The sequence below is a fragment of the Lathamus discolor genome, chromosome 5, assembly GCF_037157495.1.
Source record: "Lathamus discolor isolate bLatDis1 chromosome 5, bLatDis1.hap1, whole genome shotgun sequence".
NCBI classification, from domain to species: domain Eukaryota; kingdom Metazoa; phylum Chordata; class Aves; order Psittaciformes; family Psittacidae; genus Lathamus; species Lathamus discolor.
In genome coordinates, this window is record NC_088888.1 from 43,883,563 (window position 1) to 43,900,843 (window position 17,281).

The following is a 17,281-nucleotide window of genomic DNA, read 5'->3' on the forward strand; positions in this document are numbered from 1 at the left end:
GCATGGTCCCTTGGGCAGACAGACAGACTTAAATCTAAGAATGATTTAGGACCACTGAATATCGGGGTTGTCAGAAATACATATTCAACAGAGAAGGAAAATACATGCTAGAAGGACAGTATGTATCTCAATGGATACATTAGGAGAGTAAATAATAACAAGCAACTAAAAACCCAGTATATCTATAAGCACTTCCCTGAGGACCTGTCTGTGGCTTTATTAATAGTATAATCACAAGTATCCTGGTTTATACTGTTTTATCTTCTATTCAGTATTTAACATAGAAGCCCTGTTTTTTATTGGCATTAATATGACAAGAAGATATTAAATGCAAATAACCAGGTCTCTTTCCCCCACTGAAAGAACTCTCTCATTTGTCACTTTAAGTCTAAGATCTACTTACCTTTCATGTATAACTTTCTTGGTATCCTCCCACAGAGATTCTAAGCGATTTATCTCTTTGTCAATCTCAGAAGCGAGTGTAATGTCTTTTTGGGCTATTTGTTTTGCTTTGTCCATGAGCCACTGGAATTTGTGTTGGTGAGAATTCAGTTCTTCATCTAACTGGTTAAAGATCCTTAATCTGCAAGTTAAAAGGCAGGTTTAAAATTTACTTAGCTTCACTTTTTTGCAAGAGAAAGGAGGACTAAATAAGACTGAAACAGTTGCTGTTACTATGCACCAAGTTCCCTTTTTTCTAACATTTCCTACACTATCTTCAGAAAACAAAGTGTTATCTGAATTTTCTTCTGCTACAACTGGGCTCAGAATGTAATTTTACTACAAGTTTGTAGAAATTGTATTTTTTTCTACAAAATCTCTACAATTATATAGATATACATATACCTGCACCACACACAGTGACTTGGAAATATACTCAAATATTTATATAACTACTTTATTATAGTGTTTTCCTTCAGCATATGTACAGTCTATAATTCTGTACAAAAAGTTATACTATATGGGATCTCTAATAGCTATTTGGAGATATTAGAAATACCCAAATGTTTCATTTGGACAAAATAAATTTATGAGACAAACATTTTTCTCAACTGTTCTTGCAAGATAAAAGATAAGCGGCACTTACTAAGTGCTCTGCTCATGTTCTCCCTCCATCCAAACGGCTCACTTATTTACAAAATTTTATTCAGTAGATGTATGAACTCATGAATGCCTAGCAATTTTCCAAGGCAGAAAACTCACACATGCCTCCAATGCATCATAAAACATCTAGAGACTGCAAGCAAATGAAAAAGCACCAATCTCAAGCATTAATACTGTTTTCACCTTTGCTGGAGGGCTTGTAGTGTTGCCTCCTTCAGGCCCTCCTTGTCAGCCTTTTCCTCAATATCGTCAATACTCTTCAGGAGCTGTTCTTTATGTTCCATGAAAGATCTTCGCAAAGCTCCAAGAGCTTCTGCCTCACTCTGTTTGGTTCCCAGCAGGTTTTGAACTGTCTCTAGTTCCAAGTACAGATTATCCACCACAGCCCTGCAGGAAGTCCTCTGCTCAGAAACGCTATGTTTTAAATGATACTGGGCCTTAGTAAGGGAGCCATCCAAACTGATGGCAATAGATTCCAGCTTGTTAAGATTTTGAATTACATTATTGAGTTCCTTCCCCAGTAATTCAGATTTAGCTTTATCCATATTTCCTGTTTTCTCCACTGTCTGCCTCAGCTGGTGGAGCACTCTTGATGCAGCACTATGGAGCTCCAGGAATACCTGCAGCTGATCCAGAGCCTCTTGTCTTTGGCTAGTTATTTGACTTGCCTCCTGAAAGATCTGAAAGCAATCTTCAGTCTTTCCCTGCAATGTCTGCTGGTCTTCTGGGCAACTGAAAGAACACAGTCTATCTACATGTTCCTTCAGACTCTGTAACTGCTGCTTCTTACTTTCGACTTCCATTGAGTGGTTCTATGGGAAAATAAAAAAACTAGAGATGGGTTTCTTCTTCCAATCAAAAGCTCAGAAAACATTTTCATACTAAACTTACAAGCAAAACAAGTACTACAGAGGGTTTCTCAGTAAGAACAGTTCAGTTTTACAGTTTTGCTTTAAACTGGTCAAATAACAGAAATCTGTATGTGACTGCAACACCATGTCTGTTCTCAAACAACTAAGTGACCTCATGCTAGTTTTAGATGAGTATTTAGCTGAACACACTATACAATTTCTCTGTTTTTAATATTTACATCCAAAAGTTTACCTTATTGTGAGATGCAGCTAGTTGTTGATCAGCTGTGCTTATCTCTGAAGTGGCTTGTAGTTCAGCAAGAAACTGCTTAATCCAGTCTGAAAACCTGAGCAGGAGCTCATCAAACTGCCTATGCTCAGCAACAAGAGACTGAAGGAAGTTGATCCTATAGGATATCAGATGTAAATATGAAAGCACTTGATGTAAATTAATCACTTCCCATAATCAGAACCACAGCTGACTGGACAGCATTAAAATCAATGCCAGGTGGAAGGAATGAAGGAAATGTCCATTTATGTTACAAATGTGATGACTGCCTTGTTGGTTTATTAAATGGGCAACAACACAACACCTGAAAGCACCATTTCGGCTCTTTCCTGTTTCCACTGTTTTATTCCTATCAACTGTTAGAAGTGCCTCAAACAATCAAGGTATGTTCTTCATGGGGGGTAGTCCCAGCAAAGAGAAGGATATTGACAGAAGCTAAACTTCAGCCTCCAGACATAGCAATTCTGTCTGCCCTATCATCTGCAACACTGCATGTAACATGAGATTCTCATTAATTTAACTAATTAATTAATTAATTCTCATTAATTTGGGCAGGGGTTGAATAACTGCATGTTCAACTTTCACTGAAGTAAGCGAGGGTCAAGTCTGCTCAGAGGAACACAGTTCAAAGGAAGACTGTCCAGAGGAGTACTCAGTACCTAGCAAAACTAAGCTTCTACACCTTGACCTTAGAAAAAGCCTTGTCATTTAACTTTCCATTTCCCTTAGAAATTTCTCTACATGATTTTCAACATGAAATGCTATGTACAAGATCATTACATTGTAAAACTATCATATTGATAAAGCACCTCAAAGATTATGCCATTGACCAGGGTCTATTACTTAAAATCCTTTACAAACAGTAAAATATGTATGTTCATCACCAAAGCAACTGAATCTAAATATATGATAACATACTGTTTCAGAAAAGGAAGCACTGTTCCTGAGCCTTACATGAGCCAGCTGTCTAACAACGGAATATTTATGGCATATGAAAACTCCAAAGTGGGTTTAAAAAGATAATATTGTGGTTTTGCACAGGATAAAGCATATAACTGAAAAGCCACATTATCTTCATTCCCTGCCCCACACTCCTTCAAACGGAAATCTTCTATCACAAAAAGTAGCGAAAGATTATGCCAAAAAAGACAGCATGATAAATCTGTGGAATTTTCCACACCCCGTTCCTGGGAGCTCAGGGTTCAATATGAATCTTAAACCCTTGTTTTCTTAATGGTAATACTGTAAAAACTATAATTCAGTATTGAAAATCCTCATCTGAATACTGGTTACTCTCATTTAACATGTAAAAATCATACTGAATCACAAAAACCATACTGAAGCACCTTTTATCAACAGTTTGTGGTAAAGCTTTCCACCTCTTATCCAGCTCTTCAAATTTTTCCTTTATTGTTTTCACACAATGTCTGGAAGCTGTTGGGAATAGCGACTCATTTAACTGCAATAGGTTTGCATAGACTGAAGCATGGGACTCAGCATCTGCCCGCAAATCCTGGGAAAACAATGGAACGTACAGCCTTTAGATTAAATATGGCATCATATTATGTAAAATAATAAAAATTACAAAAAAAATCATCTATGGATTTACAGTACACCACTCTGGGACAAGTGAATGAGTGCCGTCAAATCCTTGGAGGAACTGAGGTTTTTTAGGACAAACACATATTAGGACTCAAGACCCCTCAGACAGCTAAACCTTCAACTGTAATTCAGTAAGTAAAAAAACCCATAGGTGAGGTTTTTTTCTCCCTTAAAATCAAGTGCAATCTTTCCACACAGTTCTACTGTATGATGAAAGTGGCTAAAATAAAGACTAAATTTTGCAATGTATTTTGTGTGCAGCAATAATTGTGAGGAATTGCAATTGTAAGGAAATGTCACAAATTGGCCCAACCAACTATGGAAACCAAAACCCAAAGTAATTTTCCTTCTCTTCAGTAACATTTAAAACTGAAATTATGGACTCACTGGCTTCATGGAGGGTGAAAAATATTTAAAATCTGGCTAACTGCTTTCTATTAATCTAAAAACAAATGGCAAAAATTCCAAGGGAAGGCACACTTTAGAATAGGATGAAAGTCTTGTGTGCCTTAAAAGAATCAGAAATCGAGAGTTTCCTTGTGAATTCAAAACCATTGAGCATTTTGTCATTTGAGCAACTTTCCTCACATGCAAAAAAAAGTAGCATTGTCTAAAAGAGTTTCTCCAGAGAAAGGATCTTCTGGCAAGCAGACTGATATTCTTCCTTGACAGATAATAGGTTATACCAGAGTATTATTTTTCTTGAGCCGGCATGTTATATTTGCAAATAACATTTTTCCTGTCACTTTCTTGTCTTTGATAGATAACAACAGTGATAATGCAACACTTCCCTAGGATACTTCTGAAGCCCAGAATCAAGTGACTTGTCAGACTACAATTGAGCAAGTCTATCCTTTAAAAGAAACAGAAACAAAATAGGAAAATGTAGGGGAACAATCCTTCAGTTGAAACATACCTGCAGTGACTGCAGTTCACTTTCCAGTTTAACTCTGTCAGCAGAAACATACTGCTCGGAAGGCCTGGCTGTAGCTTCACACCCCTCCAACCAGGTCAGGAACACAGACAGCTCTTTCTCCTGCCTAACAAAATCACAGTTCAGAGTTACTAACTCAAATCACCCCTCAGTCTTTCTTACACACTGACCACAAGAAGGTCTCTGTGTCCATCATAAGAGACATGAGAATGTACTCACTTCTGCCACTGAGCCAGAAGAGTTTCTAGTAAGGTCTGTTTCTCTTTAGCATTTTCCAGCACCTTTTCATATTTCTGCTGTAATACTGTAACCTCCTGAGCAGCTTTTTCTCTGTTGGCCACCTTTCGGGCACAGGCTGAGAGAGAGGCCAGAGTGTTGCTCAGTTTTTCCACAGTATGACAAAGGTCCTAATGAACATGTAAAAGAAACAGAAAGATGCATTAAACAACAGAGCTATGGTAACAATGATGCAAACAAATCTGTACTTCTACTCAAAGTTTGAAGTGATGCTACATCCACCAGATCATGAAGTCGCTGCATAGCTTACATTTCACTCAGATCTATCCTAGATACATGCCCCAAGCATGTCAATAAAGTAGCTTGTAGTAGGGAAAATCTTTCCTAAGAACAGTGTTAAAGATAAAAGTCAGCAACAAAGGGGTCAGATCTTCTGAATGGACATGAGACATGACCATTTAGGACAAAGCTCTAAATTCCCTAATATTTGTCTAAGATTTGCTGTAATTTGTACATGTACAGTAAGTACAAAAGCTCAGTTCAGAATGTGAGGACCGCCAGACATGCAGCCCATGTCATGACAGGAGAGAGGCAGGGAACAATTACTGTGAAATTTTGTCAGCATTTCTTGTTGCAGAAGTGGCATCTGAAGTTGACTAGACTTTACAGTATCTTCATTTCCAGGCAGATGGGAAACTTGTTCATATGGAAATGACTGAAATGTAGTACTATGACTTAGAAAAAAAACAAAATGAAATTTTTATTTTAGACTTCAGACCACTAAAGTTCCAACTCAAAAGTGCGCAATAATAACAGTAGTAATGAGTATAATTACAGTCATGAAAGAAAGCACAAGTAAGAGGAAAGGTGAATTGTACAGAAACAACCAGCTAATGTTTAAACTAAATAATAAACAGTAATTTTATCGTGATCCCACAGGAAGGACAACACTTTACATTGCATACTCAGCATATTCAATGTGTTTAAAAGCCAGTAACAATAATGATTACATTTGCTGTCTGAATAAATATTCCATATGTAAAATATTTTTCCGCAATGAGTATCAAGCTTTTTTGAAGCAGACAAGCCAGTTCTTCCTTGAATATAGCCTTTACAAGTAGCTACCACTAAGTTCAGAAGAAATTACATGTATTTTACAAGAACGGTATGAATAAAAGTTTTTACTGTGTTTTCTTAGAAAGAAAATAAATGATTCTTGTGGGAGAATACATTACAAACTGACAGACACAGATAAAAATGCTACACCAAATTCCAAAATTTGTGATGGATTTTTAGTAGTCCAAACACCCATGGATTTCTGGCATCATGGATAAAAGTTTGTCAGTTGAAACTCTGTCCAGTCTATGCACTGCCCAACAGAAATTACTTCCAAGAAGATTTATTTTTTTTTAATCACAGTTTTCTATAACCTAAGATCCAAGCTTCATTAAAATCTCTGAGGAAAAATTGCCTAGCAGATGTTTCTTGACGAAAAAACTTCTACTTTTCATAATGTTTTAGATGCATGAAAATAAAACCAAGAAACCGAGGGATTAATTCAGGCTTTTAGACTTTCCTTTCTCTAGAGTGGGGAAAAAAACCCTCCGAGCCTGTCTGAAATGGTGAAAAGAAATAGCTGAGGAAGCCTGCATAAGCCTTTCCTGTGGCTGTCCAGTGTGACAGGCAGCCCTTGCCTCCTCCTGCTACCTCCCTGGCTGGTGTAATATCAGACAGCCCCTGGTCTGGAGGTTATAGGCATTTCTGTGAGGAGATTAATGTGGCACTGTTTTCCTGGACTTGTGTCAGGAATCTCTGGCCACATGCTCACCGTGTAATCCTGAAGGGCTGCGTATGTTGCTGATGATGAAGAGCATGATGTAAGAGGTTCAGCTAGCTTAGCTTCAAATTCAGACACTGTCTGCTGCACCTATGAAGAAAAGGCAAACCAGAGAGTCTAAAACCAGCAGGAAATACATAACTGATGCCTTAAGTATAATCTTTAAAATATTTAGTGCTAAGAGAATTTATATCCTAAGCTTTTGCAGTGCTGAGTGCCTTTGAAGTTAAAAGACGCTAACTGCTCAGCTATTTAGGACTGGGGCAATAATAATATTTAAATTATTTTCCTTATGACTTACTAACAACCCAAGATTGAAGTTAAATTGTTTATAATAAGTACGGATGTGGTTTATTTGTGCAACATAAAGGATAATCACTTAGGTTTTCTAAAAGAAAGCATAATGTTTTGAGCATGTATATTTTAGTGTCTTCCTGAACCTGCCTTTTAATTTATTCAAAGCACAAATTTACACAGAGCGGTCTTGCAATTACTTTACGAAGTTACTAATGTATTCTAGCCCATCCTATAATATTTTATATTCAATTTTGGAAAAATAAAGAGTAAAGGTATAAGTTGCTGCAGTCAATTAGATTTTGCATTGTCTACCTGTTTAAGACTTTCTTCGTATTTCTGTTGCACTGATGCATTCCCTGTGATTGTTCCTTCCAGTCTCTGTGCATGATCTCTTAGCTCTTCCCAATACCTTTTGACTTGAGTCAGTTTGGCTTTAATATGTGCACATTCTCCAGAGGTAACAAACTGGGAAAAAGACTTGGCTTCCTCTTCTAGCTTTGAGATTCCAGTTATTTTATCATCTATTTCTTTATTAATAACCTAAAATGTAAAGTAATAGTAAATACAGAAGCATAATAGGATTTTAATTATCAGAATATTATTTTCTGCTTCATTCTTTTACCTGAGCTACTAATATTCTTCATTAAAAAAGTAAATAAGAGGAAAGTTCACTGACCACTTGAAATAAGTAGTTACAACAGTAACTAATTAATATGAACTGTAAATTCCTTTTTTCTTCTTGAAATCTGCACTGGAAAAGGTTTAGAAAACAGCTCGCCCTAAAACCAGTATCTATAAAGAGCAATTAGAATTGGCTGAAGTGAATATTTTCACAAGCAGAAAAGATAGTTCATATTTTCACAGCAAATTAATACACAATTCTCTTAAAGAGTTAAAATAAATACAAGATGAGAAAAAGTAAGTGTATAACTGAAAACAATATTGTTAAGGAGCTGACTCCTAACAGGTGATTACTTGTGTTTAAAAAGGTTTCAAGCTCTTACAAAATAAAACATGCTACGATTTAAAAAGCAGCAAAGATTGTTTTAATTTTCTAATTTAAAAATCTATGGCTTAATAAAGAATAAAATAAATTACATTATGAGGTAGGTTGAATGTGCCTCAGGCAAAGGATTAAATAAAGAACCACATTACCGTATAAATAGGAAATCATGAAACAAGGGTGATGCTACTTTGGGTACTTTTCAGCTGCCTCCTACATCAGTTAGTAAATGCATAAAGGCAAACTAGCTGTGGCTTTACATTTTGTCAGCTGCATACCAGCAACGGTTTCCTATTATTCTGCACTTGTTTTAATTGCAAAATGGAGGCAAACCTGAAACACCTTGGCAACACCCAAGACAGAAACTTGTACTGTTTCATATTCAGTGGCTATTTATTAGGTAAGCATCAGTGAACTTGGAAATCAGATTTTTTCCACAACAGAATTCTTTTAATTTCTCCTGATTTAGCATGTCCATGGAGTTCTTCTCAGAAGCTGTGAATAACACTCATTAGGTGGGAACTGAAAGAGCAAAGAGTACTCTTTGAAACTGAAATGGGCAATAGCATTCCGACTTAAAAATGTTAAGATATGTATGTACATGAAATCAACTAAAACCTTTCTGAAAATGCACTCTCGCAAGTATAGAAAGTGCCCACCTTCTGCTATAATTGTGCTAAAAATATGGCATTTTTCTTGCTGCTATAAAGCTCAGGAGTGGCTTACTGCAAAATGGAGTCTAGAATTAGCAGGATGACAGTACAGAAAAAATGTGGTGCTGGAAGCATTTATAGTGTCTCTTTACACAATATATTCTGAATTAATTCAGATTAAAAAATATCTTTTTTTTTTGCATGAGAATATGGTGCTGAGGAAAAATACTGTATTTGCAGCCCTGAAGCTGAAATTATCTAACAATGCAGCAGATACAAATGAGGCAGCGCTTTTTTACTCCCACGCTATTCTGTTAAATTCACTTGGTTACATAAAAGAAGGTGGATAATTGAGGCCTTCAAACTCTCACCAAGTCTGCCACCAATGGTAACTGCTTGCGAATACTGTCATTTTGTTCCATCAGGAACTTTGTAGAAATGTGTAGGTGAAAATCTGGCTCTGCTGAAGTCACTGGGGTTTTGCAATCAATGTCACCAAGAGTAGACTATTATCACCACTATGTATGATAACTATGTTTGGCTGACCCCAGGTTTTTTTATCTGTTCAGCCAGGATTTCAGGGATTTCTTATGCATATGTCTCTTGTTGCAATATTCCTTACTAAGGTGTTGTACTAGAAATTATGAACTAAATATGCTGGTTAGCGTGGTGACACAGAGTAACTGATCAGGAAACTTACAACAAAACATAACTAATTCTTCAAAATCAGGAACAAAGCAGTGCTGCTGAAGACCTCAAGCTATGTCTATACACGGAGGTTAGATGACTCATTTCATGTATCACAGTTCATAAAGCCCATTGGTTTCCTTAAGTTACAACGATGTGCCCTAGGCCTTATCTGGAGGATTTTCTCTACTTCATGTCAGTTCACTCAGCCATTTATAAACATTACCTGCTGACCATTTTCCTTCTGTCATGATGATTAAATGAGGAAAAGTTATGGTGGAATTTTCAGAAACTTGCAACGCAGTGTAAAAATTTCTGCTTATCTGCATATACAGCAATGAACAGCTTTTCTGAGAAATGGGCCTGAATGAACTAGTTGGGCTTAAGTAGGCTCTATTTAGACAGACAAGAACTGTTACACTGTACGCATATTAATATAATTTGATGTACTTATTTTCTATCTTAAACACTGGAATCCTATCCCCTAAGTAATGAAAAGCAAAATAAAATGACAATGTATGCCAGTGGGATAAGTGTGTACACGTTACATCACAAGGAAATTGGTTTTGAGTTGCTATGGCAACAAAGTAAGAACTCAAATATTATTTTATTCTTCACGGATGAAATCAAGAGATTTTATTTATTTGGTGTATGTAAGGACGTGACTGGACTAAGAACAGGAAAACCTGCTGCCAAACTCTTTTCCGTCACATGAAACAAGTGCCTTATGGGATACTTTCGAAATACTTAGTGTCAATCTGGTCCACGATTGCAAGCAGCTGCACACCTGTGCACTTTCTGATGAGCAAGTAGGTCACAGAATAAAGAAAATGATGGTGGTCACTGCATAATTAAAAACTCTGTCCCCTTAAAAACATGCAGGTTCAGAGAAGGTACATTTTTATTTGCAGTAGGATATCAAGTCAGCCCTTGAAATGCAATGCTTGAAGACAATATGCACCTTTAGTTAGCAATAAAAAAACTAAATCACTATGTATCTACAGGAATGTACACAGAATTTAAGACAATGTAAATATAATAGAAATAAATGGTATGTAGTTTTGCAAGCTACCAAGAGCAATAGTTTCTTTATTGTTTCAGCATAAAAGGTACATAAATCAAGTTATATCTTCACCTTGCAAGATTAAAACCAAGTTCTATATCCGCTAGCTGATGCATGATTTAAAATAAAGAAGCTTTATACACCTTGTATTTATGTAGCTGTTTTGTACACCAGTTGAGCTTACTCAAAAAATAAGAAGAGTATAAATTAAATATTTTAACCATACACAAAAAGGCTCCATATATGTAAATGAAACACTAAAAGACAAGGCAGCCTCAAAGAATTTTTCCTTCGGTTTATGTAAAACTTTACTGCTAGGTATATTTGTGGACAAAGCATGCCATCATTATCATGGTAGTTCTGAGACACATAAAATGTCTGTTCTCCCCTTTGGCTTCTAGCAAAATTACAGACAAATGGGCTTTTAATGCTAAATGTAACAAGAACTAATCACCTTGATTTGGCTGATCTGTATGTCCAAAGGAGATGATGATGTTTCCAAAGTTTCCAGTTCTTTTTCTTGTTCAGCTATCCAGATGGACAGAGCTTCAAAATCACTGCCAAAATGATCCCACTTGTTTTTCACCATTTCCATGCTTTTAATACTAAAATTAACCAAATTAATTAGAGAGAATAAACAGTTTAATATAATGAAGCTGCCCATAGTCTTGCTAGAATAAAAATGTAACTTACTAAATCTACAGGAGGGTCATTTTAAAAACTCCAGTTTTTAGAGGAGTGAGTGGTGTGCCTAAATTCAAACTTGGTTCTTCTCTCTTAGACTGTGCACTCAAACAGTTGCATTAGCCATAGAGAGGACAGGAAGAGGTGAAACAGTACAGCTTCACGTATCAGCTGTACATCAAGAATCTCATTATAGCAGGAAAAAAATGAAAAGTTACATAAATACGATTTCTATGAAATAATATGGAATTATGATTACATGAGATGTCTAAAAATTGAGATAATAGAGTGCATAGATGTTAGTAATTTAGTCACTAGAACAGAATGAATAAAACCAGTATATTGTGGGTGTGGATAGAATCTTGACTGCTTTATTATAACAGTACTCTTCCCATCTTATAGGAAGCTGGTGTTTTCTGAGGCAATATTAAATATCAAGCCAAAGAATCAACAGATACCCAACTACCTCAAAGTTAATACTTATATTCTTTGAAACATACATTGTAGGTATGTTAAACAGAGACAGATTATGATGTATTCTCATCTATCTTGCACAACAAAGCACCCTTCTTTTTAGTCACAAGTCTACATTTTTGTAAGGCCTAGCAGCACTGACTTCCAGTACACAAGTGTCTGCCCCTTTCAAATCATTGTAAAGAAACCAGTGCTAATGCAGGCCCTATACGCAGCTTGCAAAACATGCATTTTCTATTTCACTGAAAATATTAAAATTTCATCAGAGAAGTCTGAATATTATGAAATTCCAAAATACATTTTCCTTTAAATATAGCCTTAAAAACCATTCCATGTCAAAAAGTTTTTGGTTTAATTTCTTTTTTCCACTCCATTAAAGCTAGAGGAAGCTTTAAGAAAATACATAGTCTAAAAATGTAAAATTTCACTTTTTTTCCTTTTTTTTTCTAACTAATTAAAAAAAAAAAAAAGCAATGTCAACAGCCATTTACTGACAAGAGTGTATTCAAGTTATTTGTAGGAAAATAACGTGCAAAAATATTTCTCTCAAGTCCAGTCCAAGAAAATACAGATGGAAATCTGAATTGAGGGACCAAATCAGTGGCACAATGACTGAAAATCCTTTGCCTTCGTATCTGCCTTCCTTATCGTTGTAAGGAAGCTATAGACTGTAAAGAATATAGTCCCAAACACACTGCACAGCTATGCATGATCTACTTGGGAAATAGATGGACTAAGTTTACTCTATAGCTAAGTATGGAGAGCTGCTCATATTTTAATTTCCTTTTTCCTGTTCATTGGCATCATATGTACCATATGTATTTGGAATACCTGCACTTTAAATTACTCAGCCAAGATTTTTATTGATTATGTGAGTTACAACATAACCTTACATGCTTGTCATATGTTCTGTAGATTCACTATAGAGAGTTGTAGATATTTGCATGTTTTGCAGAAGAGATATTTTTATTATCTGTCACAGTACCAAAGACATTCTCTATAATTGATATATTCAACTAAAACCTATTTCATATCTATATTAAAAGGTGGCATCAATGATGGTTTTCATTTGAAAATAGATTACATTATTTAAAAAGTGAATATTCATTGTTGGACAGGTGTATTTCTTGAATTGAAAAGTCACATTAGTTTTCTCTCTAATGTTGGAGAAAATTATGTATAAAGTATTTGTTAAGATATGGTAGAAATCATGGTGATGTTAATGGGCAAAAAATGGAAACATGTTGGAGAAAGTGCTATGTAAAATTTAGACTACCAATAATCAGAAAGTTACATCTGCTGCATAGGCTAGTTGTTCTGGTTTACAACGGTTCTTTTACACTGGAAATAAAATGGCACCAAATTAGTCAGATTATAAAACAATGCTCAGTAGGGGGAAACTAATCATGGGGGCATTGCTGTTTTCTCATATTCAGATAGAGGTGGTAATACCTGCTTAAACTTATACGTCAGATTATTCTACATAGTAATTCCAGTAAGACAACTACAGAATTGGCACATGTATCCATGATTTGTGTACTAGCTATGCAAATATATGCAAAAATACTAATTTCATCCACACATATGAATGTGTGTGTATATAGATAAAATAAGAATAGCAACAACTGAAGTTGAGTAACTTGAGTTTAATAACAGAGTTACTCACTTGAGAAAAGGGATGAAATCCTTACTGATACAAAAAGCTCCAAAATAGTTACAGGATTTAACAACATTTTCTTGGAGTCTGAACTTCCTATTTTAAAACAAAATTTGGCATATGATGCCTTTGCTCTTTGCAGCAGCAGAAGCAGCTTTTGATATTGCCCAGGAAATAAAATCGGGGCATTCAGCTAAGATGAAGGCACTTCTTGACATTCCTATGAACAAAGTGGAATATTGGAACTGAGGCAAATATTGTAAATGTGCTGTTCTCACACTTGCACTCTTCCTAAAAGGGTCTAGTACCTCAAGAATGAGTTTAATTAACCCTTCTTCTCAAGACTGGGTCTTAAAGATAAGTGACAGGCTAAATGTAACTAGCTGTTTTTTTATAGCCTATGTATTATAAAAAAATATTTTCTTTATTTGCACGTACTCTTATCACATATTTGGTACTATAACCTGGTTGCTACGCCACTGCAAGCTGTAAATGACAGAGCTGAGACAACACAAAATGCTGATAAGGTATTCTAGAAATCTGATACAATCCTATAGTGGATAATAAATATTAGGACTTGTTAAGAACATACTCTTCTTCAAGAGTAGCTTCCACTTTTTTCACTTGTTGTTGGATTGATTTTGCCTGCTGCTGAAGGAACTGCTTGCTCTTTGAACCAAGCTGTATCTCAGAAGAATTCTTCACCAGATTCTCAGCCTGCATTGCCATTGCTTCAGTCTGTTTAGAAAGTTCCTGTAAGGGTGCAAGATACATTAATACAACTATGAACAGCTTCATATATTTACACAAAATATTTTTCCCAAATGTTTGTGCTTGGAAAAAGTGTTTGTTTCCTACATACATGTTTTAAATGTTTAGACACATAAAAACAGTATCTGAAGAAAGTTACTTTCATGTTGCAGTTAAGAAATGTTTATTCAAGCAAACTAGCTTGAAGAAAATTTAGCAAGGGAAATTGCATGTCCAAAAGTTTTAAGCTCAACCAATCCATTTATTCTGTAGCTTTTCAACAAATTTATTGGTGAACTGTGGATTATATGCATCTTTATTTAATCTTTAGATCTTACCCTTTACAGAGAGGATTTTGCAGTACCTCGTAGCTTGAACTTTCACTTTGTTTAGCAACTATTTTCTGCCACAAACATTAAACCTATACACCAGAACAATGGATAAGCATAACCAAGATACGTAGCATTTAGTATCATTAATCAAATGGTAAATCAGTGTGAAAAGCATGGCACTTAGGAAAGCAAATCACTACAATTACTTCTACATCAGTAAATAAAATGGGCTGGATAATTCTGTGTTACCAAGGACAAGTGACAAGTTATGTCTCATGAAACCTCTCCTTTTTCTCCCAGGGCAAAAAAAGTGACAGACAGTCCACGTAACCTTGCCAAAGAGCACTCTAATGATGTTGCTATGCCAGTGCTTGACACTGTTCAATTTACTAATATAGATGATTGCTGAGCATAAAATGGGAAGTCCTCAAAGTCATTTTAACTTCCATACGTGTGCTTCAGATGCAGATCTTGAATAATTCTTCGTGTTTTCATAAAATAACTTTTTACCTAAAAACAGTTTATGCAGTCTCTTCCATGTATACTCTGTATATGCAATTCACACCAGCATTAATGGGAATCCATGCAAGGACTGAAGGCAATATGTTCACTACATGTTAACAAGCAAGGCAGAAAGATATCTCACTTCCTGTATTTCACACAGTGAATACCTTTGTCTGATCCAGTTCTGAGGTGAGGCTCTCTAAACTGCTAAAGTTTAAGATACGTTCCAGTGCAGAGCTTGCTTGATTGAGATATTTTACTACCGTTTCTTTGTCTCTTTCAAACTGCTCCCATTTATTTATGGTGATCTACAAAAACAAATAAACAAACAAAACCAAAACAGGAATAAAAAGACAAAAATATCAAAGAGGAGGGGGAAAAAAGAACTGTAAGTTAATGAAGAAGGAAAAAATATAAAAAACTGGCATAAAATAAAACAATTTCACCTGAAATGCCATTTACTCAATAGATGAAACTGTTCTGAACCCAATAAAAGGAAAGTTTTCCCTTGAATTTTGACTGATTCATGCTTCACTGTGCATAAAAGGTGCCAGAAATATTCAAGTCTTATATTTGAATGTCCTAAAAGAAGTTCTGAAGTAATAAATGTCAGTACTTATGCTTATGGTGACAGATAGTCAACAACATCCTTCAAGTCTTCAAGTGTCTTCAAGTTCTCTAATGCAATAAAGTACGATGAAATGATAGAAGAAAATCTCAGCTCATAGGAAACAGACATACGAATCTACTTGTTCTTTTCTCATAATGTAGAATTTTGATTAACATGCAGCATTTAGTTATCAGTCACAAGAATAAACAAGTATTTTCTTGATTCTGAAGTAAAACAAAGACTAAGTTAAGACTTCGTTTGGAATTCCTTTGGGAAAAAAATTGTTTCTATGATAAATCCTTACATTAAGAAGTTACTTGAGCTGTATTGATTGTCTTTAATTTTGTATTTATCATGGGAAATAGTTTTGATGACTTTAAATATTTGCTTGGAATAGTGGGCAGCTGGATTGACATTCTGCTTAGAGAAATGTAAAGGACAACTCGGATATGGGTGCAAGGAGCTATAAATTCTCATCCCAGTTCAGTCAGTGATTAGTTACACAACCTGAAGCAATCCATTTGATTTCTCTGTGACTTTTTCTTTTTTTCTTCTTTAAATTTAGGATGACAGCATGTATCTCACACAGTACTTGTGAGGATTATATTTGCAGAACATCAGGTATTATTAATCCAATTGCCTAAGGGCTCTCAATTAAAAGACAATGTCACCTTTAGTAATCAGGGAGACAGCCCATCTAAAAATTAAGTCACACATATATTATTTAAAATATGTATTATGACTGAACATTTGGGATTTTTAAACACTTAAAAACAAAATACTGTTTCTTTATTAATTGAGCAGGTTCAAGAAATTTTTTATGGAGGCACCGATCATGAAAACCGAAGGACCAAGATTCAGAGGTGAGAAAGTGAGCTCAGACTTTCTACACTAAAAGATGTGTTGGTTGTTGTTTTGTTTCGTTTGATCTTTTTTTACTATGTTGAAAAAAAAAATAAGGAAGAAAGCATGGTTTATTATTTCCATTTGTAAAGGACCCACCTGTAGTTGCTCTTCACGTTTCTCCATAGTCTGTTGCATGTTCTCCAATGTTCCTTCTAACTTTTGTAAATCCTCTTGCATTGTGCTGGGCAGCCCACCATCAATCTGCAACTGTTTAGCTTGGGAAATCTGTTGTTGCACATCTTGCCTCTTTGCACGGAGTCTCCTTGTCCTTTGCTAAAAGGGTTGATCCAACAGGAATTATTAGACTTTTTAGTTTCTTTGGGAAACTGGCATAATGAAACCATTTTCTGCTTCTGCAGGTTTATGTAACGAGAGCAAAAGACAAAGCGATGAACTGTAGCAAGTATTCTTGACAGTCTTATATACTCATCAAGTACATGCCTTGGGTTCCAAAATGTATATACACCTTTTGTGGCCATTTATGTGACAGTACGGCCATTTATCCAAAGCAGTCTTTCAGAAAGCAGAAGCCACAACACTCGAGTAACTGCACCAGTAACCACAGGTGGATGTATTCCTTATGATTGCCTGGAAGCCTCCAGGTCTACTCTACACTCTTGGAGGCACAGGCTGCAGCCTCAGATTGACAAAGCAATATATAAGCCTCTATTAGAGTGCATTAGAGGGATGGCCAAGTTGCATAACTCTTCCCTTGAGGTATTTTGCTTTGTAGCATTATCAGAAACTCCTAAGACAACATCACATCTTTTTTCCTAACATGCCTGACTCATTGCCCGCCTTGCTAGG

General features: G+C 35.7%; 1 protein-coding gene across 1 annotated transcript in view; it reads right to left on the reverse strand.

Moving 5' to 3' along the window:
* SYNE1 (spectrin repeat containing nuclear envelope protein 1) overlaps nt 1–17,281 on the reverse strand; it is a 295,836-nt gene that overhangs the window by 170,277 nt on the left and 108,278 nt on the right. Inside the window, exons 29-40 of the mRNA XM_065680584.1 lie at nt 16,571–16,747; nt 15,126–15,266; nt 13,965–14,125; nt 11,012–11,162; nt 7,464–7,691; nt 6,846–6,944; nt 5,000–5,187; nt 4,763–4,886; nt 3,591–3,757; nt 2,209–2,362; nt 1,288–1,916; nt 404–583 (exon numbers count right to left, since the gene is read on the reverse strand). Coding sequence (XP_065536656.1) covers nt 404–583; nt 1,288–1,916; nt 2,209–2,362; nt 3,591–3,757; nt 4,763–4,886; nt 5,000–5,187; nt 6,846–6,944; nt 7,464–7,691; nt 11,012–11,162; nt 13,965–14,125; nt 15,126–15,266; nt 16,571–16,747 — 2,399 coding nt within the window. The remainder of the gene's footprint in view (nt 1–403; nt 584–1,287; nt 1,917–2,208; nt 2,363–3,590; nt 3,758–4,762; nt 4,887–4,999; nt 5,188–6,845; nt 6,945–7,463; nt 7,692–11,011; nt 11,163–13,964; nt 14,126–15,125; nt 15,267–16,570; nt 16,748–17,281) is intronic.